The sequence below is a fragment of the Rhinopithecus roxellana genome, chromosome 6, assembly GCF_007565055.1.
Source record: "Rhinopithecus roxellana isolate Shanxi Qingling chromosome 6, ASM756505v1, whole genome shotgun sequence".
Taxonomy (NCBI): Eukaryota; Metazoa; Chordata; class Mammalia; order Primates; family Cercopithecidae; genus Rhinopithecus; species Rhinopithecus roxellana.
The window spans coordinates 76,093,951-76,121,741 of NC_044554.1; the positions used below are offsets into that span (position 1 = coordinate 76,093,951).

Sequence of the window (27,791 nt, forward strand, 5' to 3'; positions counted from 1 at the left end):
ATAAACAGCTATTTATGACAAACCCAGAGCCAATATCATACTGAATGGGCAAAAGCTGGAAGCATTCCCTTTGAAAACCAGTACAAGACAAGGATGTCCTCTCTCACCACTCCTATTCAATACAGTATTGGAAGTTCTGGCCATGGCAATCTGGCAAGAGAAAGAAATAAAAAGCATTCCAATAGGAAGAGAGGAAGTCCAATTGTCTCTGTTTGCAGATAACATGACTGTACATTTAGAAAACCCCATCGTCTCAGCCCCAAAACTCCTCAAGCTGATAAGCAACTTCAGCAAAGTCTCTGGATACAAAATCAATGTGCAAAAATCACAAGCATTCCTATACACCAGTAATAGCCAAATCATGAGTGAATTCTGATTTACAATTGCTACAAAGAGAATAAAATACCTAGGAATACTACTTACAAGGGAAGTGAAGGACCCCTTTAAGGAAACTACAAACCACTGCTCAAGGAAATAAGAGAGCAAACAAACAAATCGAAAAATATTCCATGCTCATGGATAGGAAGAATCAGTATCGTAAAAATGGCCATACTGCCCAAAGTAATTTATAGATTCAATGCTATCCCCATCAAGATACCATTAACTTTCTTCACAGAATTAGAAAAATCTACTTTAAATTTCATATGGAACCAAAAATGAGCCCGTATAGCCAAGACAATCCTAAGCAAAAAGAACAAAAGTAGAGGCACCACGCTACCTGATTTCAATCTATACTACAAGGCCACAGTAACCACAGCATGCTACTGGTACCGAAACAGATATACAGTCCAATGGAACAGAACAGAGGCCTCAGAAATAACACATCTACAGCCATCTGATCTTTGACAAACCTGACAAAAAAAAGCAGTGGGGAAATGATTCCCTATTTAATAAATGGTGTTGGGAAAACTGGCTAGCCATATGCAGAAAACTAAAACTGGACCCTTTCCTTACACTTTATACAAAAATTAATTCAAGATGGATTAAATACTTAACTGTAAAACCTAAAACCATAAAAACCCTAGAAAAAAACCTAGGCAATACCATTCAGGACATAGGCAGGGGCAAAGACTTCATGACTAAATCACCAAAAGCAATGGCAACAAAAGCCAAAATTGACAAATGGGATCTAATTAAACTAAAAAGGTTCTACATAGCAAAAGAAACTACCATCAGAGTGAAAAGGCACTCTACAGAACAGGAGAAAATTTTTGCAATCTATCCATCTGACAAAGGGCTAATATCCAGAATCTACAAAGAAATTAAACAAATTTATAAGAAAAAAAAGAACCACCCCATCAAAAAGTGGGCAAAGGATATGAACAGACACTTCTCAAAAGAAGACATTTATGCAGCCAACAAACATGAAAAAAAGCTCATCATCACTGGTCATTAAAGAAATGCAAATCAAAACCACAATGAGATACCATCTCATGCCAGTTAGAATGGCGAACATTAAAAAGTCAGGAAACATCAGATGCTGGAGAGGACATGGAAAAATAGGAACACTTTTACACTGTTGGTGGGAGTGTAAATAAGTTCAACCATTGTGGAAGACAGTGTGGCGATTCCTCAAGGATCTAGAAACAGAAATACCATTTGACCCAGCAATCCATTACTGGGTATATACCCAAAGGATTATAAATAATTCTACTATAAAGACACATGCACATGTATGTTTATCGTGGCACTGTTCACAATAGCGAAGACTTGGAACCAACCCAAATGCCCATCAATGATAGACTAGATAAAGAAAAAATGTGGCACATATACACCATGGAATACTATGCAGCCGTAAAAAACGATGTGTTCATGTCCTTTGTAGGGACATGGATGAAGCGAGAAACCAGCTAAATTACCAGCAAACTAACACAAGAACAGAAAACCAAACACCACATATTCTTACTCATAGGTGGCAGTTGAACAATGAAAACACATGGACATGGGGAGAGGAACAGCACACACGAGGGCCTGTCGGGGGTGGGGGACTAGAGAAGGGATAGCATTAGGAGAAATACCTAACGTAGATGACGGGTTGATGGGTGCAGCAAACCACCATGGCACGTGTATACCTATGTAACAAACCTGCACATTCAGCACATGTATCCCAGAACTTAAAGTATAAAAAAAAGATTATCAGCTGTTTTATCACAGAAACCTTAAAGGCCAGAAAGCAGTAGGATGACACATTTATAATGTATTTAAAATGCTGAGGGGAAAAAAAACTATCAAACAAGAATTCTCTATCTGGTTAAAAAAAAAAAAAAAAAAAAAAAAAAACTGCCCTTCAAAAATGAGATAAAAATTAAGACATTCCCAAATAAACAAAAGCCAAGGAAATTCATTACTACTGGCATTTGCAACAGAAAATGCTGAAAGGAGTACTTCACATTGACATGAAAATCACTACACTGTAACTTTGTCAAAGCCATACAAAAATATAAAGTTCTCAGGTAAAGGTAAATACATGGACAAATATAAAAACTAGAGTATTGTTGTAAATTTGGCTTATAACTCCATTATTTTCTAAAGGATTAAAAATACTTATGAATCTGTTAATGGATACACAACACATAAAGATGTAATCCCTTATCTCAATTACATAAAATGATGGAAAAAGACACAGCTACAATAGGAGTAGAATTTTTGTATGTCGCTGAAGTGAAGTTGGTATCATTCAAACCAGATTGCTATAACTTCAGAATGTTATATGTAATCTCCATGGTAACACAGAAAGTATTTAAGAAGAAAAGGAAATTAGAGTCAAAATGTGTCACTACCAAGAAATCAACTAAACTCAAAGGAAGGTAATAACGGAGGAAATGAGGGACAAAAAAGCCATAGGATATACAGAACACTTATTTTTTAAATCACAAGATTAAGTAATTCCCCACCAGTAATTACTTTAAATTTAAATGTGTTAAACTCTAAATCAAAAGAAATTGATTGGCAGGAAGGATTTTTTTTAAATAGGATACAACTATACATTGTCTACAACAGACTCACTTTAGATCTAAAGACACTCAATGCAAATAGTAACCAAAAGAGAGATGGAGTGGCTATACTAATATGAGACAAAATAGTCAAAAACTGTTTTAAAAGACAAAGGCATTACAGATTTATAAAAGAGCCAATTCACTAGAAGATAGAATAATTATAAATATATACACACACCAAACATCAAAGCTCCCAAATATATGAAGCAAACACTGACAGAACTGAATGAAGAAATAGACTGTTCTGCAACAAGAGATGGAAACTTCAACACTCCACTTTCAATAGTGAACAGAACAAGACAGAGCAATGAGGAAACAGAAGACTTGAGCAACACTATAAACCAAATAAAACTAATAGACATACAGAGAGCACTCGACCCAACAACAGAATGAACACTTTCCTCAAGTACATATAGAAAATTTTCCAGGACACACTATATGTTAGGCCACAAAACAAGTGTGAATACATTTTAAAATGACTGAAATAAAACTATCTTTTGTTACAATAGAGTGAAAATAGAAATCAGTAACAGAAGGAAAAATGAAAAATTCACAAATATGTGGAAATTAAATAACATATTCCTAAACAACCATGGGTCAAAGAACACATCACAAGGGAAATTAGAAAATACCTTGAAACAAATGTAAACAAAAACAAAATTTACCAAAATGTTAAGGGATGCAGCAAAAGGCACTGCTAAGAGGTAAATTTACAGCTGTAAACACAATAAAAATGAAGATCTCCAACCAACAAACAAACTGTACACATTAGAAGAACAGAAAATGTACAGCACACCAAACCCAAAGTTAGCAAGAGGAAGGAAATAAAGATTAAAACAGATATAAATAAAATAGATAACAGAATAAGAATAGAGAAAAAGTAATGAAACCAAAAGTTTATTCTTTGAAAAACAAAATCAACAAATTGGCAAATCTTAAGCTACATGACTAGAAAATATACACAGAAAACTCAAATTACTAACGTTAGTAATGAAATTGGACATTACCACCAATTTTACATAAATAAAAAGGATTGGCCAGGCACAGTGGCTCACGCCTGTAATCCCAACACTTTGGGAGGCAGTGGGTGGATCACAAGGTCAGGAGTTCAAGACCAGCCTGGCCAAGATGGTGAAACGCCATCTCTACTAAAAATACAAAAAAATTAGTCAGGCATGGTGGCGGGCACCTATAATCCCAGCTACTCGGGAGGCTGACGCAGAGAACTGTTTGAACCCGGGAGGCAGAGGCTGCAGTGAGCCGAGACTGTGCCACTGCACTCCAGCCTGGGCGACAGAGCAAGACTCCGTCTCAAAATAAATAAATAAATAGGATTTTAAGAGTACTATAAACAACCATATGCCAACAAATTGGATTATCTAGATATAATGGATAAATCCCTAGAAATAACCTAGCTAGATTAAATTATGAAGAAATAAAAGATCTGAATATATTTGAAATAAGGATTTGAAGTAGTAATCAAAAACCTCCCAACAAAGTAAACCCCAGGACAAGATAGCTTCCTGGATAAATTCTACCAAACACTTCAAGAAGAACTAACACCAATCTTTCTCAAAGTCTTCCAAAAACTTGAAGGAGGAACACCTGAAACTCATTCTATGTGACCAGCATTATCCTGATACCAAAGCCAAAGAAAGATATTAGAAAAATATACAGCAATATCCCTTACGAATACTGATACAAGAATCCTCAACAAAATGTGGGTAAAACAAATTTGGCAGTGTAGCAAAAGGATTATACAAGATCACCAAGTGGCATTTATTCTAGGAATGCAAAATGGTTCAAACATATAAAAATCAATTAATATAGTACACCATATGAACAGAATAAAGGGGAAAAACAAAGATCATCTCAATTGATGCAGAAAATCATCTGACAAAATTCAACACCCTTCCATCTTAAAAAAAAAAAAAAAAAAGGAAACTTAAACTCACCAACATAGTAAGGCCATATATGAAAAACCCACAACTAACATGATACTGAATGATGAATGAAAGATTGAAAGCTTTTCCCCTAAGATCAGGAACAAGATAAATATGCCTGTTTTTACCACTTCTATTCAACGCAGTATTGTGAGCTCTAACCAGACCCATCAGGCAAGAAAAATAACGCATCCAAATTGGAAAGGAAGAAGCAAAATTTATCTCTGCTATAAGAGACATGATTGTATATGTAGAGAACACTAGAGATTATACAAAATGTAGTGAGAGCTAACAATTCAACATTGCAGGACACAAAATCAATACAAAAATCAACTATGTTTCTACACACTAACAAAGAACAATTATAAAAATTAAGAAAACAATTCCATTTACAATGGCATCAAAATAATAAAGTACTTAGAAATAAGTTTAACCAAAAAGGCGAAAAAAGCCTTGTACACTGAAAACTACATCCCCGAAAAAATCAAGGAAGACAAGGAAATGGAGAACCATCCCATATTCATGGATTGGAAGGCTTAATATAAGATGACAATTCTAACTGAAGCTATGTACAGACTCAACGCATTTCTTCTCACAGCGACCTCTTGTGTAAAAACAAAAAAAGTCCATCCTAAAATTAATGTGGAATCTCAAAGGACCCTAAATAGCCAAAACAATCTTAAAAAAAGAACAGGCCAGGCATGGTGGCTCACTCCTGTAATCCTAGCACTTTGGGAGGCTGAGGTGGGCAGACTGCCTGAGCTCAGGAGTTCGAGACCACCCTGGGCAACACGGCGAAACCCCCTCTCTACCGAAATACAAAAAAAAATTAACCAGGTGTGGCAGCATGCGCCTATAGTCCCAGCTACTTGGGAGGCTGAAGCAGAATTGCTTGAACCTGGGAGGCAGAGGGTGCAGTGAGCCAAGATCACGCCACTGCACCCTAGCCTGGGGGACAGAGCAAGACTCCATCTCTCAAAAAAAAAGAAGAAGAAGAAGAACAGTGTTAGAGGACTCACATTTCCTGACTTCCAATACTTACTACACAGCTATAGTAATCAAAACAGTGTGGTCTTGGCATAAAGGCAGACATATATATCAATGGAAGTGAATTAAGAGCCCAGATACAAACCCTTACATATACAGTTAACTGATTTTCAACAAGGATGCCAAGACTAATGGCAAAAAACAGTATATTCAACCAACAGTGCTGGGAAAACTGGATATATCCACATGTAAAACAATTAAGTTGGACCCTTACCTTAAACTATCTATAAAAACTAACTCAAGATGGATCAAAGATCTAAATATAAGAGCTAAAACTATAAAACTCATAGAAGAAAATATAGGGGAAAAGCTTCATGACACTGAATTTGGCAATAATTTCTTGGATATGGCAACAAAAGAAAAATAAGCTAGACTATCAAAATTAAAAACTTTTGTGCAAAGGACACTATCAAGACAGTAAAAAGGCAATCTAAAGAATGGGAGAAAATATTTGTAAATCATAATATCTAATAAGGGATTAATATCCAGGATATATAAATAACTCACTTAACAACTACAAAAACCCAGTTAAGAAATGGGCACAAGACTTGAATTAACGTTTCTTCAAAGACGATATACAGGTGACCAATCAGCGCAAGAAAAAAATGCTTAACATCACTAATCATTGGGGAAATGCAAAACAAACCAGGATGAGATACCACTTTATGCACATCAGAATGGCTATTATCAAAAAAACAGAAAAGAACTAGGGCTGGCAAAGATGTGAAGAAACTGGAACCCTCATGCACTGCTGGTGGTAATATAAAATGACACAGCCACTGTGCCAAACAGTATAGTGGTTTCTGAAAAAATTGAATTTAGTATTATCATATAACCCAGCAATTCTACTTTTAGGTACATACACCCAGAACAATTGAAAGCAGGGACTCAAGCAGATATTTGTATACCAATGTTTATTCACTGGTATTTACAATAGCCAAAAGGTGGAAACAACTGACAACATAAATAGATGAGTAAATAAAAGTGGTATGTACATAAAATAGAGTATTATTCAGACTTTAAAAGAAATGAGATCAGGCACAGTGGCTTACGCCTCTAATCCCAGCACTTTGGGAGCCAAGGCAGGAGGATTGCTTGAGCCCAGGAGTTCAAGACCAACCTGGGCAACACAGAGAGACTCCATCTCTACAAGAATTTTAAAAAGAAAAATTCGCCAAGCAGGGTGGTACATGCCTGTAGTCCCAGCACTCGGGAAGTTGCGGTGGGAGGACCACTTGAGCCCAGGAGGTCAAGGCTGCAGTGAGCCACGATAGCACCACTGCACTCCAGTCTGGGCAACAGAGTGAGACCCTGTCTCAAAAGAAAAATTATTAAAAAAAAAAATTCTGATACATACTACAACATGGACAAACCTTAACAATATGTTAAGTGAAATGAGCCAGTCACAAAAGGACAAATACCATATGATTCCACTTATATGAGATAACCAGGATAGTCATATCCTCAGAGGCAGAAACTAAAATAGAAGTAACCAGGGGCTGGGGGAAGAGGTCACAGGGGTAATTGTTTAGTAGATAGAGAGTTTCAGTTTAGAATGATGAAAAGCTCATGAGAGATCAGTGATGGTGGCACAACAATGCGACTGTACTTAATAACACTGAAAGGATAAAAGAGTACATTTTATTATGTATATCTTACCACAATAAAAAGCCCCGCAAGGTTGTCAATGTTATGTTTAAAAGAGAAGGTATAAATGGGGAGACATTTCAGACCTGTATTTACAGAGGGCTTAGAAGAGCTATTCAGCAGATGAGTACCTAATGAACCAGAATTTTGGCAGAGATCCTGGGAGTGAAGTGAACCAAGTCACTTGGGAAGTGTGAAGTAATTTCCTCCTCCAAGGAGGTCAGCAGATAGAACATGTGAAGCCAATGTTAAGATTTCTCTGGAGTCTAAGTAAAAGATTATCAAATCGGACAAGTCTGTTCTCAGTGTTTTCCAACAAGGTGCAACTGACATTTTGGACAGAACAACTGCTTCATCCTGTGGGACTCTCCTGCCTGCCATATGGTACTTAACATCCCTGAACTCCAAACCACTTACCAGGGGCATTCCCATCACCCTCATCACTCTAACAATCAAAAAGAAACCCACCATGTTTGTTACCACGACTATCATGACCCCAGATCACTCAGAGTGAATGAATCCAAAACTGAAATATAAGCGTCCTGGTCTGTTAGGATGTGACAAGCTATAAAGCAGTAGCAAGCAACTCGAAATCTCAATCAATAGCTTAAAACCAAAACAAAGGCTTCTGTCTTGTTCACATTACATGTCCATCACAGGCCAGCCCAAGGCTCTATTCCACACTGTCCTCACACCAGAACCTGGGCTGACAGAGCGACCACTCTGCAGAATGCTGGCAGATGCAGCTGCAGAGGGAATGAGATACAGTAAGTGGTATGCTGGCATTTAAATAATTCACTTAGAAGTGACACACAGTACTTCTCATATTCCACTGGCCAAAGCAAGTCAAAAAGCCTTGTCTGCTTCAGGGCCAGGAAACTGCAACCCTACCACTTACCTGGAAAGAAAAGAACCAGCCCTGATGACTTCCAAACTATGCCTGCAAAGTGCTCTGAAACGTAGAAGACGCTATGTAAATGTTCATTAAAAGTGTATTAGTAACAGTACTACTTTGCCCTTCCATCCATTCAATGGATATTTATTAAGCATCTAATACATGCTGGACATCATCTCCTAAGCATCAAATATATGCCAGACACCATGCTAAGAGATCTGATGAAAACTGAGTCGTAAGTGGTAGGGTAAGAGAAACAATCTTTAAAACAATTTCAGTGTGGTATGATAAATGTGATCAGGGAAGTCAGTCCAGATACTCCAGAAGTTCCCAGGGCAAGCACCTGAGCCAGTGGTGGGGGCAATGGTCAGGAAGACTTCCAAGAGCAGTAACCTACACAGCTGCAGGATGCAGTCACCCTGGAGAACCTGCTGTAGATGCACAGGTGGCAGCATCAATGTTGAAGCTCTGGATGGGGTGTCCCTGCCTTCCACCAAGTCAATGAGACCAACTTGCACAAATTCCCCATAGCCCTAATCCAGTCACTTCCACTAAATGTCCACTGACACATTTATGGGTTTTCTTGGTTTTCTAGGCAGACCAGATGTAAAGAACATCTCTGGGACTACTCTCCACTTTCCCCCCAACTAGAACATTCTATGAGATGCTCTAAGTTCAAGGAGACAACATTCTTTCAGTCCAGTTATCATAAGCTTGGTTCTAACCTCAGCAAAAACTGCTTTCTCTCAGCTAATACAGTGCAACAAAACGGGAAAGGCCCTAGGAAAACAATGTGTCAGAGGTTCCTAACCATTGAAAATCAGGGACATTCCCTTTACGACATATTAAATACATTATAAAGAGTGATTAAAAATAGTGCAGACTCCAACACAGGCCGTAAGATATAGCGTATACCACCCTGAGATATTTACCAAAGTTCCTCTAATAAAAAAAATTTTTTTCAACAGAAAGATATATAAAATACACATCTAGAAATACTACACAGTCACTAAAAATGAAAACCGTAAAGACCTCTAAGCTACTAGGAAAAGTAATGCTGACGGTGCTAAGGAAAGCAGATTCCAACAGCATTCATACTGTAAAGGTTAGACAAAGATGACAATTGTGCTACGGGCAAACACTACATGGAAACTCTGCCGAAAATGGGGCATGGAGAGTAGGGGAAGCAGAGAAGTGGTTCAGTGCAGCTTACAGTAACATGTTATTGTTTGCACAATGCAAATTTCACATAAAAGTCATTCCTATGTAAAAGCTTGGTGGATCTTATTCACATTCCCAAACTGACTTTTATAGGCAGTTTATAAAGCATCATCTGGTGCGTTCCTTAAAAAGAACTATGCTAGCTGCTGTTAACACTCAAGCCCTTTCAGTTAAAGGGAGGAAGGAACAGGGCAAGTTTCCTGACTTGCCAAGGCCCCATGATTCCAGCAGCAAGGGCCAGGCAGAGGCTCTGGGGACAGAATCCTAGCTGAGTAACCTTCCTTACAAATTGCCCTGAGCAAACCAGTCAATTTAGCCTTATCTTTAAAATGCAGATAACACAAACTACTTCACAGAACTACAGTGGGGATTAAATTTGTTAACTTTTAAGCACCTAGCACAGCGTGACTTTTAAAAGGAAGTGCTAGTTTCCATTCCTTGGGGGCAAAAATGGGTGGCTCTTAAGGTCTCCCTCTACTCTCCAAACCCAAGGTCCCCCAGGTCCCCATAGCACAGAGCAGGAGCCAGCTGAGCTTTGGCAAAAGCAAAAGAGGAAGGGGGTTCAAGCGTGGCCTTCTGGTAGAGAGTGGGGAAAGAGGAGTGTTTTCTGTGTCTTTGTTCTTCCACCCTACCAATGCCTAGCACACAACAGGTGCTCAATTGAGTATCTGATCAGTGGACTAATCAGCAAGCCCTCTGTCCTCAACTGATGATCATAAAGGAAAACAGGCAGGAAGCACCATCTATTTATTTGAACTAAAGCTCAGGCCCCTGGCACTGTGAGACTCCGCAGCTTATTTCTGTGCTGCATACAGGGTGCTAGCATTTACTACTATGGAAGATACATTTTTCTGAGTGTTAACTTCAGTGATATTTACCAAATATGCCTCTGAATGGTCCCATTTCAAAAAAAAACTACAGAAAACACTGTTTTTCATAAACAAAAAGAAAACAAAATGGCCCCAGTAATACTTTCTTATCTCTATCCCTACTTACTTCAAGTAGCCTGTATCTATTCTACTTTAGTGAATAAAGCTGAGTCTTTTCTAAAACAAAACTGTATACTGGAGGTAAAAATTCTAAACCATAACTTTGAGTAAAGGAAAACTCTCAAGAGCGGTTTAAATGTAATATGCCTGGCTTATTCTATTCCAATGATGTTCTAATATTTTTTATTATTTACTCTAATGTTCATAATTGTTTTAGGCCACAATTATCTCACTGTTTCCTGGCCGGTGTACCTGATCAGAATCGTTACGATCTCAGAGGTTTTCTCCTGATTTTTGAGAATCCTGCTCTGCTATGGATGGGGTAGCCAGCAGAACACAGACAGACCAACCAAGGAGCCTTTTAAATACAGGACTATTAAAGTGGCAAATCATTGTCCTTTCTGTGACCAGCTTCTGGGGCTCTGGGATTACATGTTAAGCAACAGGATCAGATGGGAGCATTTTGTAGCTAAGAGACCAATACCAGAAAAATTTCCCTTTACCCCTTCAACAGCATGCTCCTGCCTATTTACAAGAATATTTAGCATCATTTCCTTCTCAGATGGGCCATCCTGTACTCTGGAGCTAGAAGAGAGTACGAGGAGAACACTGACATTCAGTGCCTACCAGTTTCCCTCCTGGGGAGCTGCACTGTTGACAGCTCTTAGTAAGAGATCACACCCTTGCCTTTACGAGGTATTTCTGTCATTTTATATAAAAGCACAAAGACACAGTGGTCAGCACAAGACTACAGCCTGTGGGAAGCGTAATCACTGTCAGAGGACATCAAATCCAACACACTCGTGGGATGGCAGGAAAACAGACTTGAAAGTAGTTCAGAGTAAATGAGTCTCCTTGTTTGCTTGTTACTCATAACATAGGCCTAAGCTGCTTTGCTAAAACACTTAGCTCTGTGCTTTCCAAGCGACAGAAATTACACTTACTCCAATGTGTGAGATTAAAACCCACTGCACACTGAGCTGAACGACATTCGATGTGCAGCAATGCCACTTCAGGCGGTTCATCACATTGCTTTATTCATAAGGCTGGGAGACAGGGTGGAACCACACGATTTTAACATCTTGCTGTGCCTGAAATGTTCATTAAGTGCTCTTATCTGCAGTCACCTGCCCATCCCATAGAACCACTCTCCACTAATTTAGAGACTATAATCTGTGCACATTTAAATTACAATGAAGAGGAACATTTCCACTGGAAAAATCATCACATATCTTGATTTGCACTGCCAATTAGGTCTTTAGAAAAGGGGGAAAAAAAAAAAAACCCTGATCATCTTACATATAGTAATTGGCCTTAATTGGTGCATAATGGATCGGATATAATTTGTGAGTAACCCCTACATGATAAATAGTTTATTTAACATTTTAGAACTACCAAAAATTAGCCTCATTATGTGGCAGTAAACGTTCACTTCCAACTATACATTCTGGGACTTCTGAGTTTCCTAAGCATGAATTACGAATATCAGTGGTGGAAGTACAAAGGACTCTCCAGCCTAACAGCAGGAGTGATCCATTCCAGAAACATTTTCTGATTACATTCACAAGGCGCTCAGGATAAATTCCAGATACATTTCCTGATTAAACTCACAAGGAGCTCAAATCTCCATCCAGAGGGTTTGCTTTTTGTTTTGTTTTGAGTCCTGCAACAGCAGAAACTCCTAGAAGGTTAGGACGCTGGCCGGGAGTGGTGGCTCACGCCTGTAATCCCAGTACTTTGGGAGGCCGAGGCGGGTGGACCACCTAAGGTCAGCAGTTCAAGACCAGCCTGGATAACACTGTGAAACCCTGTCTCTACTTTAAAAAAAAAAAACAAAAACAAAACAAATAATTAGGCGTGGTGGCGGGCGCCTGTAATCCCAGCTACTCGGGAGGCTGAGGCAGGAAAACTGCTTGAACCGGGGTGGTGGAGGTTGCAGTGAGCCGAGATTGTGCCATTACACTCCACCCTGGACGAGAGCGAAACTCCGTCTCAAAAAAAAAAAAAAAAAATTGGATGCTATATTTTTTACGGTATTAAAATCAGCACGGTAATTAAATTTTTTACGGTATTAAAATTAGCACGGTAAAAGCCAGTGGCAAAAAAAAAAAAAAAAAAAAAAATCGAACCCTGTCTCATTCCCTAGGCTTTACTGTTTGTTTCCCTTGCTTTTAATAGTTTCTCTCACAGGAGGCATTTTTTAAATATTCTCAGAAACATCAACAACAGATTTGTCTCAAACGACCATTTTCAGGAAGGCTTCAGAAACTACTAAAAGGCCAAAGCTACCGTTAGTGGCTCGGTCTTTGCCGCCAGACTCGGGCAGGTGACAGCGGCTTGGGCTCGGGCACCTGGCACTCTGCGCCTTCCAATGCTGGCGGCCCCCCCTCCCCTTCTCCCTGGCCAGGCACGCAGGTGGAGGAAAGTCAACACCAGTCGGAGGCAAAGTGGAAGCAGTGAGTCTAGCGACTCTCACAAAAACAAGTGGAAAAAAAAAATCCTCGCACAAAGCATCTCTGTGCTCCCACAAGCAGAGGCGTGGTTGCTTGCTTCCCTTTCTAAAGGTTGTATTTTTAGTTCTTTTGAAAAATGTTTTTATTGCTTACTTCTAAGTAAACATGTATCTCCATTACGATAACGTAGAGTAAAGCTCTTTTAAGAAATAAAAAGAGAAAACTGAAGTCACGTTCACATTCCCACCACTCACTGAAACGTTTGGAGGAACTTACTCAACTGTTCGCTAATGAGTTTTAAAGGATAGTTACGCCCTTAACGCATAATTGGGGTCGTGCTGTGCATATGATTTGGGATCTTGTAGCTTGTTTAACTTGGCCCAATGACGTTACCATTTCCCCCAAATGGTTACCAATTCCTTGAGAACGTTTACAAAAGTTCTAGAATAAACACTAAAGTTATTCTTTTTAAACTCCATTATCCAAGTTGGACTGGTCTGGCGATCGACTATTAAAAAAAAAAAAATACAACTTTCTTAAGCTTCCTGATCTCCGTGCCAATTCCCGGAGAAAGTGCGGGGAGTGCACAAAAAAGCCCCTCCCCCGTCTCAGGAGGGCTGCAAACGCAGGCACTGCGCCCCGCTAGCTCCCCGCCTGCACCCCCGGCAGCCACCCGAGACTGAGCAGAGCGCCAGGCTGAGCGCAGTTGTGTGCTGCGGCGACCGGGCTCTGTGGTCTGCGTGGCACAAACGTGACCCACCGCGCACACCTGCAGGGCGCGCCCACTCCGGCACTCACTCGGCTGGGCGCGCCAGATTCCCAGCGCAGCAGCCAAGGGCCACGTTTCCAGCCCAAGGCCAGCAGGACCGAGTCGCAAAGGGAAGTCAAACTGTGGGTGCTTCCGGACGGCGGCGGGCGGCCGGACCCTCACCTGGTAGCGAGTCGCCAACTCCATGCTTCCTGACGCGGCGCCAGTCTCCTCCCAGCACGCGGCCACTGGAGCCCGGACTCACCACGGCCCAGCACACCAAAAACGCCCCGCGCCCGAGCAGCCAGCGCGCTGCGCCGGAGCACAGGCGGGCCCCGGGAGGGGCGCACTCGGCGCCCGGGACGGGGGGAGCGCGTCGCGCTGCCCGCTCGGTGCCGCCTGACTGGGCTTCGTGGCTCCGACCACCGTCCCAACTTCGCGGCCACTGACCCTCTCTTCGCAGGCGGCGCGAGAGGGAGCTGCAGTTGGGGGCGGCATGAGCAATTACCAGTGTTAGGGCGCCGGGTTCCCCCCTGCAGCGGAGGGAGGGAGTGGAGCCGTCCGGCGGGGTTTAGCGCGGGAGAAATGAGGGGGCTGTCCCGGCGCAGCCTCCAGCTGGCACGCGCGCAGGATACTTGGCAGGGTTTATTCCAGGTCATGCCCTGGGGCTCGAGCTTCTGCTGCAACCCCTGTCTCTGATCCAGGAAAATATTGTAGGGCGGTTTGGGGGCTTGTTTTGTTTTGTTGTTGTAAAGGGGCAGCGTTATCTTTGGGAGGATTCTGTCTCCCAAAACATTTGCTACAGGGTTCACTTTGCAAAACAGGCAACCCAGGTTTCTTTACCAGGGCCCAAGTGGACACTGCAAATCCCTCTGAAACTTTAAACGGCCATTACACAGTAGGCCTCCACACCCACCAAACAGAGTTTGTAGAGGTCAGGAATGCTGATTAATTTAGTGGAATTGACCCCGGCACCTACTAAGCATCAGGCACTGGGTTAGTCCTAGGAACAGAAGGGTGAACAAAAACAGGCCCCTGCTCTGTTGGAGTTTACAGCCTGAAGAGCCAGTTACCAACCTAATTGCATTATTCTAAATAAATACAACAATGATGCAAATAAGCGTAATAATAACGATGTAAATTTTATAAATTAGATTTATAATTAATATTAATTTGATACCACTAGCAATGACAAATGTAATGATGATGCACATAAATGTCAATTTGGAGCGATGATGCCATGAGAAAAAAGGCAAGTGGTATTATGGTGGTGTAAAATAGGGAGACAATCTGGTAGAGGTCAGGGAATACTTCTTAGAGCTCAGGTATGAAGAGTGAGGAATTAAGTTTGTGGAAATTGTGCGAGACTTGAAGTAGAAAGTGGGGAGCATGGTAAATGAAGTTGTCCTGAAATCACAGCAGCTTTGCTGGACAGTGTCGCACGCCTGTTTAGAACCGTGGTCATGGATTTACAGTAGAGCATCCTGGATGCATAGGACCTTCTGCAGCCCCTCTCAACTGCTTAGGATCTGACGTTCATCTTTATTGAGTGAGTGAATGAAATTTGCTAAACATTTACTCAAGCTTCAAGAAAAAACATGGAAAAGGTTTCCTTCCTTCCTTTGGTTAGTTCAGCAAACAACATGTGTTATGTGCTCTCATGTTCCAGTCCTCAGTGTTCTTCCTGGTAGTAGTAAGACCAATACAACATTGTCTAACTTAAAATGTTTTATTTTTATTGGATAATGTTAACTATTCATTGTAGCTACTTCATTTTTGTTATGCTTTAGTTTTCCTTCACATGCAGTATCTCCTTGCATCTTCTCAATATCCTTCCAGATTCTTATTGTCCACATTTTTAAAATAAGGAAACAGAATCTAAGAAAATACATTAAGAGATCCCTGCCACCCTGCCACTAAGTGACAGCAGCCGACTGCCAAACTGAAAACCATTCCTTATTCCTCCAGATCCAACGTTCTTTCCATTTTCTGAAGTTTTTCCCTTTGGCTGCCAGGAAGCTTAGAGTGAAAATTAATTCAATCAGAGCTCTTCTTCCTTGTTTTTTTTTTTTTTTTTTTTTTTTTAAGATAATTGCTTCCTCATGAACTGCTGATCTTGTTTGCACTCCTTTTCGTTGTAGGTTAAATCAAATCCATTTTGGAAAAGGGAGCACAAATTTGAAGCAGGTCAGATTTTGCAAAGCACTTGAAGCAGCGTAGCCTAGCTACTTCTGTATCAGGAAACCTATACGCTGTTGAACTTTTCTCTTTAGAAATTTGCCATAACCAGCCCTAAGTCTTCAGATGACAACCCGGAAATTTTCTTCCTGGACTTAGCAAAGCCTGTGGACCCTTGATGGTATTTAGTAATTGGTTATATAGTAGTGTGTTTTGTTTTGTTTTGTTTTGGTCAGGCTTTGGGAAAATCCCTAAGGAACCAGAGGATTTTAACATCACACTGCAGTAATACTTTCTAATAATTATTATTGATAGGGTTCACAGGATGTGAGCACTGGGTTTCATCATGGCACTGCAAGAATGAGTGTCCCTTCCCAGATGCAACAGTGTACATATTGCAACAGAAAAAAAGAAGACATAATGTTTGCAACTTCCTTTAAGAAGTCTGTCAGAAATCTATGCTTGATTGCTTTTTAAATGTTTCTATGAGAGAGCAAAAACTTGGTCCCCAGTACCTTGAACAAGGTAAGAAATTTGTGATTAGAAGCCAAAGGAGTTAATAATGCCACACTAAAATATGCTGCTCTGGCATATTCACTATTTTAAGTTAAAAGCACTTAAAAGGAAAAAAAAAAAAAACAGGTACAAGAAGATCTCTCTGAACTTAATGTTGTTTCTTAAAAGCAGGTGATAAAATTCCCCTGTGAAAGATGTCCTCCCTACACAAGAAGGAAAGCCACATTCTTATCAAAGACAGGAAACTGAAGCTGAGGGAAATCTGTACAAACAAACCTTGTTAAACTAACCCTTATCTTCTTAGACACTTCTCCATCCAATTAACTACACTAGCCCATGCCCCTTTGCCTTATTGCATTTTCAGTTTTACTACTCTCTGCAATTCACTATATAAATGTCCAACTCGAACTTCATCCTGGGATCTTCATTTCCCTAAGAAGGCACCCATGCCACATAAAACTTCAATTAAACAAATCTATATGCTTTTATCTTGTTCATCTATTTTATGTCCGTTTAATCCTCAGACCCAGCCAGGACTCAAAAGGATGGAGATGAAGTTTTACTCCCCTACAAAGCCATTATTTAACCTCATTAAATGATGTGAGAGAGCTATGATTGGATGTCAACCCTGGCCCACAATTTTTGCTTTGTAAAAGGAACCCAAACATCTCTATCTGAAGTAGTATCTCTGCCTTCCCCACAGACCTTAGTTGTGGGCAAACTCCCTAGTCCTCCCCACATAACAGAAAATCGTGCTGGTGTTGTGCTCTGGACAACTCACCAGAGAATCTACCTTCTGCAGAGAGCTGGAAGCAGCATGAGCAACTGAGAGGTAATTTCATTAGGTCTGCCTCCCCTGCTTGCTTTTGGTCATTTGCCTCTTGGTGTTGTATCCTTTTCCCATGAAGTTGAAGGCTGCAGTTGCTGAACACCGGGCCACTGAACACTGAAACTTAACCTTCACTGGCTACTTTATAGATAACATTCATGGGTCACCATGGTAATTATTGCTTCCTTTTTTTTTTCTTTCCAGAAACTTAGGCCAGCCTCTGTCCAGTTCAAACTGGTTGAGACCACTAATTCTTCAAGTGCCTGAGAGATGTCAGAGGGTCAAAAACTCCAACCTCAGATTATGCTAACACTGCCATTTTTCTGTACACACGTCCTATATAATGCCATGAACTCTGGCTCCATTTGTGCAGGATTAGCCTGTTACTTCATTTTTTTCCCAGTGCCAATTACATTTCCTCATACCTCAGACCACCCCATTTCCCTAAACCATAAATATCCCTAAGCCTTATCTTCAGGGAGGCTTATTTCAGAGCTATTCTCCCACCTCCTCACTCCATGCTCTTGTGAATAAACCTTTTTTTCTTTTGAAAAACTCTTGTCACAGTAATTGATTTACTGTTCAGGGCAGAACACACTAGGACCTAGCTGGTAACAGTATCTGAGTACCACTTAGCATTGTATGTGGTCATGAATAAATAAAGTGACGATTAAACAAGAAAACATCACTGGTTGTTCTCTAGCTCTTGGTCTCTTGAAACTTCCATCTCATTGTGATTATATAACACCTACCCTAGAAGGGGTAGACCTCCCTAAATTTGAAACATTCAAATATAAAATTTCCAAGTTGCTGCAGAATCAAAGATCTAAAATTGAGTCTTTTGTAAAATCATCATCTAATACTGACTGGGTGCCTTTCTCAAATGTTTTTCTTTATTATTATTACAACCTGGTATTCCATTTTCCTGACTTGGCATGTCAAGATGATGTTGTCACAGTCTCACAATGTAAGTACACTCTGATGAAAATCGCCCTAATGGCTTATGATAAAATAACCTGGACAATCAATAATCAGATCTGTCCATATATCAGATGCAGAAAAATACACATCATGATGAAACTTTAATGCCTGTGGTCTTTCAAAAAGTCAATAGTAATAGTGATATCAAGAATAGCAGCTAATTTAAAGAGTACTCACCATGCTCTAAGCCCTGTGCTGAATTAACCTTTGAATCTGTACCCTCCTTGAATCCTTCAACTGAGAGTTCTACATCTTTTCAAAACTAGTGCTGTAAAAGTAAGTAAAACAATATTTTCAAAGCATTTGGGATTTCTTAAAGATGCTATGTAAACTCCAAATACAATTAATGTAACCCATATTACATAGGTTTTTGCAATAGAAAGTGCATTATTTATCATTTAGTATGTGAACATAAAATATTATTTTGACTAGGCACTGACAATAAATGAGTGAAAATGAAAACATGTTATTCAATAACTCTTATCTTTCTATGAATTTAGGTCTTATAAAAGAAAATTTTCAATTTCTAATTAGTGGTATCAACAAAAGCACTCTGGTACATAGATTTTAAAGAACTACATTTTTCTTCATAATCGTTTAGGCAGTATACTTAAAAATAATCTATAAAATGTCAATATACAGAGTTCAGAATAAATGTATCTATAAAAATGAGTTAAATTACTTAAATAACAAAAAGTCATAAAATATTTCATTAGTTCAATAGATAAATGCAGGATATTTTTAAAAGCAGTTTTTAAATTTCTATTTTGTCAAGGCTAAAATAACCAACCATATAGTATTTTAGAAACAAAAGTCAAAGTATTAATATTTGTTATAATATTTGGAAAACTTTATTGCTTCAGGTATGGTAAGTAATCTCTATTTGCTAGCTCCGATTCAGTATTTGACAGGCAAAAATAGAAAATCTTGGGTTATAAAATGGAAAATTTGGGATCAGAAATAGAGTAATACTATATATATATATATATATATATATATAGTTTTTCTTTTGAGATGGAGTCTTGCTCTGTTACCCAGGCTGGAATGCAATGCAATGGCGCGATCTTGGCTGACTGCAACCTCTGCCTCTCACATTCAAGCGATTGTCCTGGCTCAGCCTCCCGAATAGTGGGGATTACAGACATGTAATCCCTGGCTGATTGTTGTGTCTTTAGTAGAGATGGGGTTTCGCCATTTTGGCCAGGCTGGTCTCGAACTCCTAACCTCAAGTGATCCACCAGCCTTGGCCTCCCTAAGTGCTGGGATTACAGGCATGAGCCACGGCTCCTGACCAAGGAATATAGTAATACTAAATTCCTGAGAGAAAAAAAAAAACACACACACACAACTTTCCAGGCTTTGCAGAATTTCCAAAGTTGGTACAGACTTATCCTTCTTGGAATAATCAAGTATTTGTATGCTAGTGATAAGGCTGGATCGCATTTGTGATAACAGAACAGGTATGGAAGTGAGGCAGTTATGGGTTTATTTAGTCCTTTTAAGCCTCCAGCTGATTCTAATGAGCAGGCATATTTGAGAATCATTGCTCTCGTGTAGCTCAGTGGCTTGCAAAGTGTGGCAAGATCAGCAGCATCCATATCACTTGAGCTATGGTAAGAAATAGACATTCTTGGGCCCCCTTCTGGACCTACTGAATCAGAAACTTTGGGGGTGGAGCCCAGCAATCTGGATTGTAGTCACCATTCTAGTGATTCTTATCCTCACTGAAGTTTACAAACCTCTGTAGTTGTAATCCAAGGTGTACTGCTCACCGACCAGGCAATCTAGAGACTAATCATTGAGCTTCATTTTTCTCATCTATAAAATCAGGATACTATATACCTGCCTAACCCCCTCAACAGTGTTCTTCTTTTTGTATGTGTGTGAAAGTTCTTATTTACTTATTTGACAAGTAAAAATTGTATATGTTTATGGTGTACAACATGAGATTTTTGATATATATATACCTTTTGGCATGGCTAAATCAAGCTATTTAACATATGCATTATTTTGCATAGTTGACACTTTTTGTGAACCTTACAGTCAGCCCTTTTAGCATTTTCAAATACATAATATTTTGTTATTAACTGTAGTCACCGTGATGTACAAGAGCTCTCTTGAACTCATTCCTCCTGTCAAATCTAAATTTTGCGTTCTTTGACCAACATCTCCCTAATCCTCCCACCCCTTTCGACAGTATTCTTACAAAGATGAACATGTAGTATCAAATGCAATTGTATTTTGAGAAAGCTAGAGTGTTTTACACTAATAAAGTAGTATTAATAGTTGTAATCCTTCCATTTATTGATCACTAACCATGTTCCAGAACCTGTTGACACATTATACCACTCAGTCATTACCACAAACATGTGTTGTACAGAATACCATCTTTTTTTTTTTTTTATTTCAGATGAGGAAACTGAGGCTTTTGAGGGTTTAAAACACTTGCTCAGGGTGACCCAGCAGAGCCAAGTTAGAACTCAGATCTGTGCTACTATCAGGCTATACCCTCTCACATTTTTGCCTTTCTTCAGAGAGCCTGAGAGAGAGGGAAAAGAGATTCAAACTTCAATTTTAAAAATGGAGCCTGGGCAACATTGTGAGACCCCCATCTCTCCAAAAGTTTTTTGAAAATTAGCCAAGTGTGGTAACATGCCCTTGTGGTCCCAGCTGCTCAGGAGGCTGAGGTAGGTGGATCGCTTGAGCCCTGTAGGTTAAGGCTGCAGTGAGCTGTGATGGCACCATTTCACTCCAGCCTGGGGGACAGAGCAAGACCCTGACTCACAAATATATATAATTAATTAATTAAAATGGGACTGGGAATGGATACAAGATTATAGCTAGAGAGGAAGAATAAGTTCTATGTGTTCTGTAGCACTGTAGGGTGAATACAGTCAACAGTAATTTATTGTATGTGTTTAAAAAGCTGAAAAGGTTTTGAAAGTCCTCAACACAAATAATAAATGTTTGAGGTGATGGATATGCTAAATAGCCTGATTTGAGGATTGCACATTGTATAAAATGTATCCAATATCCCTTTGTACCCCATAAATATATACAATTATTACATGTCAACTAAAAATATTTAAAAGGCTAATGACAACCTAATTTGCCTATCAGTACGTGTAGATGTAAACTGTTTAATTCATACACTAGAATACTGTATATCAGTTCACATGAATAAATTGGTCTACATTTATCAATCAATAAGCATAAATCTCAAAAAGCATTAAATTAAAAGATCAAGTTAATAAACAAAATAATAAAATTGAGGAACTAGGTCCTTTACATACTACCATCCCAACCTGTTTATTTACTGTGCCTAGAATTCTGATACCTTCCCCCTATTTCTGTCTGAAAATGATTATTTATCTGTTTATAGGCCATTTTTAACAGTATTCCTGAATTCTTTTCAAAAGACTTTCCCCATTTTATCACGCACACACCCCTGGCTCTTTTTTCTGCAATCCACTAATAGTCTAGACTTTAATGCTGTAAAATTTGCCCCAGCTGGTTATTCGAATCTGATAATCTGATCATCATGTCTTTAACAGCTTTCAGCTCTGACCTACAAGTCATGTCTGGATTCTTTTATAGCTTTTGAGTCCAAACAAGCTCCTGACCTTGCTAACTATAGTCCAGCACCAGGAGATTTCTGACAGTATAAAATTCAAGGCCTAATCTTAAGACTATTCATGAAATTGATAACCATAAATTCCAAGATGGGCTCAGTACAACAGGACTTGGCATTTCTGGCCATTACTTCCAAAGCAAATCATATCTGTATATGAAATATAACAAATTCTGCTAGTCTGAAAGCATGTTAAATATGGCTTGTTATGTTCAGCCTTTCCACACTGCTCTTACAAACAGGAGGTGTTCTGTTTCCGTCAGACTCTGAACAAGTAAACTTAAAGGTAATGATGTTAACAGTCTGAGTCTTTTTGTTTTTAAAGAAAAGCAACATAAGCAACAAAAGCTTCCCTGCCTCTTTCCTGCAGTTGCTCCCACTCCATCTCTCCCTTCCATTTTCTTTCAGAACACTCTGAAACTCTCAAGCATTTTCTATAAGAGAACTTGCAGTTCTCCATAGGGATCAGGAGAGACATAGATGAATTTTTTCTGGAAGGAAGCATAGGTTTTGCAGTTTCTTAGGAAAGGTGGGGCATGTGAGGGCCAAGACAGAAATCTATCATACTTGAAACAAGCTTCCCTAAACTAATAAGAAAAACAAAACAGGCCAGCCACAGTGGCTCATGCTTGTAATCCTAGCACTTTGGGAGGCCGAGGTGGGCAGATCACGAGGTCAGGAGATCAAGATCATCCTGGCCAACAAGGTGAAACCCCATCTCTACTAAAATACAAAAAATTAGCTGGGCTTAGAGGTGAGGACCTGTAGTCCCAGCTACTCCGGAGGCTGAGGCAGGGGAATTGCTTGAACCAGGAAGGCGGAGGTTGCAGTGAGCCAAGATCGTGCCACTGCACTCCAGCCTGGCGACAGAGCGAGACTCCGTCTAAAAACAAAACAGAAAAAGAAAAGAAAAGAAATAATCAAACAAAGTCAAAGTGATAATAATATTAGTTGGAGATGGAGTTCTTTTTTTTTTTTTTTTCCAGAAACTGCCTGTGTTCTCTGACCTACTAGTGCCTGGGACATTTATAGATCATGTTCCAAGAGAAGAGAAAGTAAAGAAGTGTCTATGTTACAAACAAAAAGGAGCTGAGCTACAAGGCTGAAAAACTGAACGAAACGGCAACGTAAACATGCCATTTACCTGACATCATAAATTTATCTTTGGTTTTCTACTCCTTTCCCTCAAAAAAAAAAAAAAAAAAAGCTAACTAAATGTATCAAAATAGGTTAGGCAGAAGTCATAGGCTAAACTCAGCAGTTTTGAAATTTATTAACTTCTGGGCAAAAGTATAATTGCTTGAAACTGTTTAGATTTTCTTCATCCTCATGAAATCTTTTAACTGAAACCCAGGAGGTGAGCAAAAACAGTTGTGTTAACAGCTTCTGCTTCAGTATCTTCATCTCGATCACTTCCAGCAACAGGGCTGGTGTGCAACCTTGTTTCATATTTTTACTGACCATTTGGTAGTCACTGTAGATCTCTAAACTTTAGAAATCCCCAAGTTACAGCTACAAATACGTGACAGACCATGTGCTCCTGTGGCAAAAGCTGTAAGTCAGCTGTTTCTTATTTCATCCTCTTTGGGAGCAAATATGAAGGTTGACATAGGCCTCTAGAAGTGTCCTTTTTAATTAGAATACTTATTGAGATAATTGCTGATTAACAGACAGTTGTAAGAAATAATACAGAGAGACTCTATGTACACTTTGCCCAGTTTCCCCCAATGGTAACATTTTGGGAAATGACAGTACACTGTCCCACCTAGGATATTGACATTGACATTGATAGGATCCACCAAACTTACTCAGATTTCTCCAGTTTTACTTCTCTGTCGTGGGCACCACCTGTATAGGTTTGTCCATGCACCACCACAAGGAGGACACAAGGTTCCCCCTGTTGCCCTCTATAGCCACATCCACCTTCCTCCCACATCCCCTCCTCCTTTCTTAACCCCTGGTAACCATTAATTTATTCTCCATTTCAGAAACCTTTTCATTTAAAAAATGTTACATGGATGGAATCATGCAGTATATAACATTTTGGAATTGGCTTTTTAAAAAAATTCAGTACAATTCTCTGGAGATTGATTCATCCAAGTAGCAATGTATATTAGTCAGTTGGTTCCTTTTTATTGTTGTGTAGTATTAGTATTCCATGGTATGTATGTGCCACCAGTTTTTTTTTTGTTTTTTTTTTTTTTTTTTTTTTGTTTTTTTTTTTTTTTTTTGAGACGGAGTCTTGCCCTGTTGCCCAGGCTGGAGTGCAGTGGCCGGATCTCAGCTCACTGCAAGCTCTGTCTCCCAGGTTTATGCCATTCTCCTGCCTCAGCCTCCTGAGTAGCTGGGACTACAGGTGCCCGCCACCTCGCCCGGCTAGTTTTTTGTATTTTTTAGTAAAGACGGGGTTTCACCATGTTAGCCAGGATGGTCTCGATCTCCTGACCTCGTGATCCGCCCGTCTCGGCCTCCCAAAGTGCTGGGATTACAGGCTTGAGCCACCGCGCCCGGCCTGTGCCACCAGTTTTTAACCATTCACCTGTGGATGAGCATCTGGGCTGATTTTGGTTTCGGGGTATAGCAGATAAGGCTTGTAGGAATATCTGTGTGAATGTAATTTTCATTTTTCTGGGGTAAATGCCCAAGAGTAGTTACTGGGTCATATGAAAGTTGAAATTTAGTTTTACATGAAACTACTGAACTGTTTTCCAGAGTGGCAATACTGTTTTACATTCCAACTAACATATATGAGTTATCCAGTCTCCAGGATCCCAATATCCTTCTCCAAATGCATCCTCTCCTGCATTCAGTGTTGTCACTATTTGTCATTTTAACCATTCTGAGAAATGTGTAGTGATAGATTCCTGTGGTTTTTAGCTTGTATTTCCCTGATGGCCAATGATATTGAAGATCTTTACATTTGTTATTAGCCATCTGTATATCTTCTTGGATTAATTGACTATTCAGTGTCTTTTGCCCATTTTCTAATTGGATTTTCTTTTTACTATTGAGTTTTGAGAATTCTTTTTTTGTTTTTGAGATGCAGTCTCGCTCTGTCAGCCAGGCTGGAGTGCAGTGGCTGGATCTGGGCTTACTGCAAGCTCCACCTCCCAGGTTCACGCCATTCTCCTGCCTCAGCCTCCCGAGTAGCTGGGATTACAGGTGCCCACCACCACGCCCAACTAATTTTTTGTATTTTTAGTAGAGACGGGGTTTCACCATGTTAGCCAGGGTGGTCTCAATCTCCTGACCTCATGATCTACCCACCTCGGCCTCCCAAAGTGCTGGAATTACAGGCGTGAGCCACCACGCACAGCCAGGAATTCTTTATATGTTTTAGATACTAGTCCATTGTCAGATACATGGTTTGCAAGTATTTTCTGCCAATTTTTAGTTTGTCTTTTCATGTTCTTCAGGTGATTTCAAAGACAAAAGTTTTAAATTTTATGACCTTCAATTAATCAATTTCCATTTTATTTATTTACTTACTTATTTATTTATTTTTGAGACGGAGTTTCGCTCTTTTGCCCAGGCTGGAGTGCAGTGGCATGATCTTGGCTCACTGCAACTTCTGCCTCCCCAGTTCAAGAGATTCTCCTGCCTCAGCCTTCTGAGTAGCTGGGATTACAGGCCCACGCCACCATGTCTGGCTAAGTTTTGTATTTTTAGTAGAGATGGGGTTTCATCATGTTGGACAGGCTGGTCTGGAGCTCCTGACCTCAGGTGATCCACCTACCTCGGCCTCCCAAAGTGCTGGGATTACAGGTGTGAGCCACTGTGCCCGGCCAATTTCCCTTTTAAGTATCCTACTTTTGGTGTCAACTCTTTGCCTAGACCTAGATACTGAAGATTTTCTCTTTTTTTTTTTTTTTGACTTTTATTATTTTACATTTTATGTTTAAGTCCATCATCCATTTTATGTTAATTTTTTATAAGATGAGGTTAAGGTTAAGGCTTTTTTTTTGGCTTTTATCGAAATGTGTAAACATTATTGGGTGAAAAGGCAAAATCTCTCTTCTGTAGAATTGCTTTTGTTAGTCTGTTCTTGCACTGCTATAAAAAACACCTGAAACTGGGTAATTTATAAAGAAAAGAGGTTTAACTAGCTCGCAGTTCCACAGGCTGTACGGGAAGCATGGCTGGGAAGGCCTCAGGAAATTTACAACCATGGCAGAAAGGGAAGCAGACAGTTTTAGGTGGCCATAACAGAAGGAAGAAAGAGGGGGAGGTGCTGCACAGTTTTTTATATATTTTTTTGAGACGGAGTTTTGCTCTTTTGCCCAGACTGGAGTGCATTGGCACGATCTCGGCTCACTGCAACCTCCGCCTTCCGGTTTCAAGTGATTCTTCTGCCTCAGCCTCCCAAGTAGCTGGGATTATTGGTACTCACCACCACGCCCGGCTGATTTTTGTATTTTTAGTAGAGATCGAGTTTCACCATGTTGGTCAGGCCGGTCTTGAACTCCTGACCTCGTGATCTGCCTGCCTCAGCCTCCCAAAGTGCTGGGATTACAGGCATCAGCCACAGCGCCCAGCCAGTGCTACACACTTTTAAACAACCAGATCACATGAGAACAGCACCAATGGAGGAAATCCACCCCCATGATCCAATCACCTTCCACCAGGCCCCACCTCCAACACTTGGGATTATAAATCGACATGAGATTCGGGTGGGAACATAAATCCAAACCATATAAGCATTTTTGTCAAAAATCAGTTGAGCATATTTATGTGGGTCTGCTTCTGGGTTCTTTGTTCTGGCACATTGATCTACGTGTCTATCTCTCCACCAATATCACACTATCTCATTACTACAGCTATGTAGCTCGGCCTTAACCTCAGATAGAGCTGTCCTACTCAATTCACCTTTGTCTAGATTGTTTTAGTTACTCTAGGGCCTCTGCCTTTCCATATAAATTTTAGAATAAGTTTGCTTATGTCTACGTAACACGTTACTGGAATTTTGATAGTAATCGTATTATGTCTACAGATCAATTGGCAGAGTATTTATATCTTTATTATGTTGATTTTTTAAATTTATAAACAAGGTATATATGTTAATTTTTGTCTTCTGCTATAGTTTGGATATATGACCCCTCCAAACCTCATGTTAAAATTTGATTCCAGTCGGGCGCAGTGGCTCAAGCCTGTAATCCCAGCACTTTGGGAGGCCGAGGTGGGTGGATCACCTGAGGGCAGGGGTTCAAGACCACCCTGGTCAACATGGTAGAACTCCGTCTCTACTAAAAGTATAAAAATTAGCTGAGCGTGGTGGCAGGCACCTGTAATCCCAGCTACTTAGGAGGCTGAGGAAAGAAGAATCACTTGAACCTGGGAGGCGGAGGTTGCAGTGAGCTGAGATCGAGCCACTGCACTCCAGCCTGGGTGACAGAGCAAGACTCCATCTTAAAAATAAATAAATAAATAATAAAATAAAATTTGATTCCCAGTGTTGGAGGTGTGGCCTAATGGGAGGTGTTTGCCTCATAGGGGTAGATGCCTCATGCATGGTGGTGTCCTTGTAATGAGCAAGTTCTCACTCTGTTTCTGCTAGAGCTGGTTGTTAAAAAGAGCCTGGCACCCCTCCTGCTCTCTCTTGCATCCTCTCTTGCTGTGTGATCTCTGCACACCCTTCTACCCTTCACCATGAGTGGAAGCAGCCTGAGGTTTTCACCAGATGCCCAATCTAGCAACCAGAATCATAAGACAATTAAACC

The 27,791-nt window shown here is 40.0% G+C and overlaps 1 protein-coding gene across 3 annotated transcripts in view; it reads right to left on the bottom strand.

Annotated features, from left to right (window-relative positions):
• The window catches only part of CDCA7L (cell division cycle associated 7 like), a 44,429-nt gene extending 30,003 nt beyond the window's left edge, over positions 1-14,426 (bottom strand). For 2 of the 3 annotated variants that reach the window (XM_030932864.1, XM_030932863.1), the window contains exon 1: positions 14,123-14,273. In XM_030932864.1, coding sequence (XP_030788724.1) covers positions 14,123-14,146 — 24 coding nt within the window. In that variant the 5' untranslated portion in view covers positions 14,147-14,273. Of the gene's footprint in view, positions 1-14,122 lie in introns of all 3 variants that reach the window. The other variant, XM_010379758.2, reaches the window with a different exon arrangement.
• Positions 14,427-27,791: the final 13,365 nt, after the last annotated feature.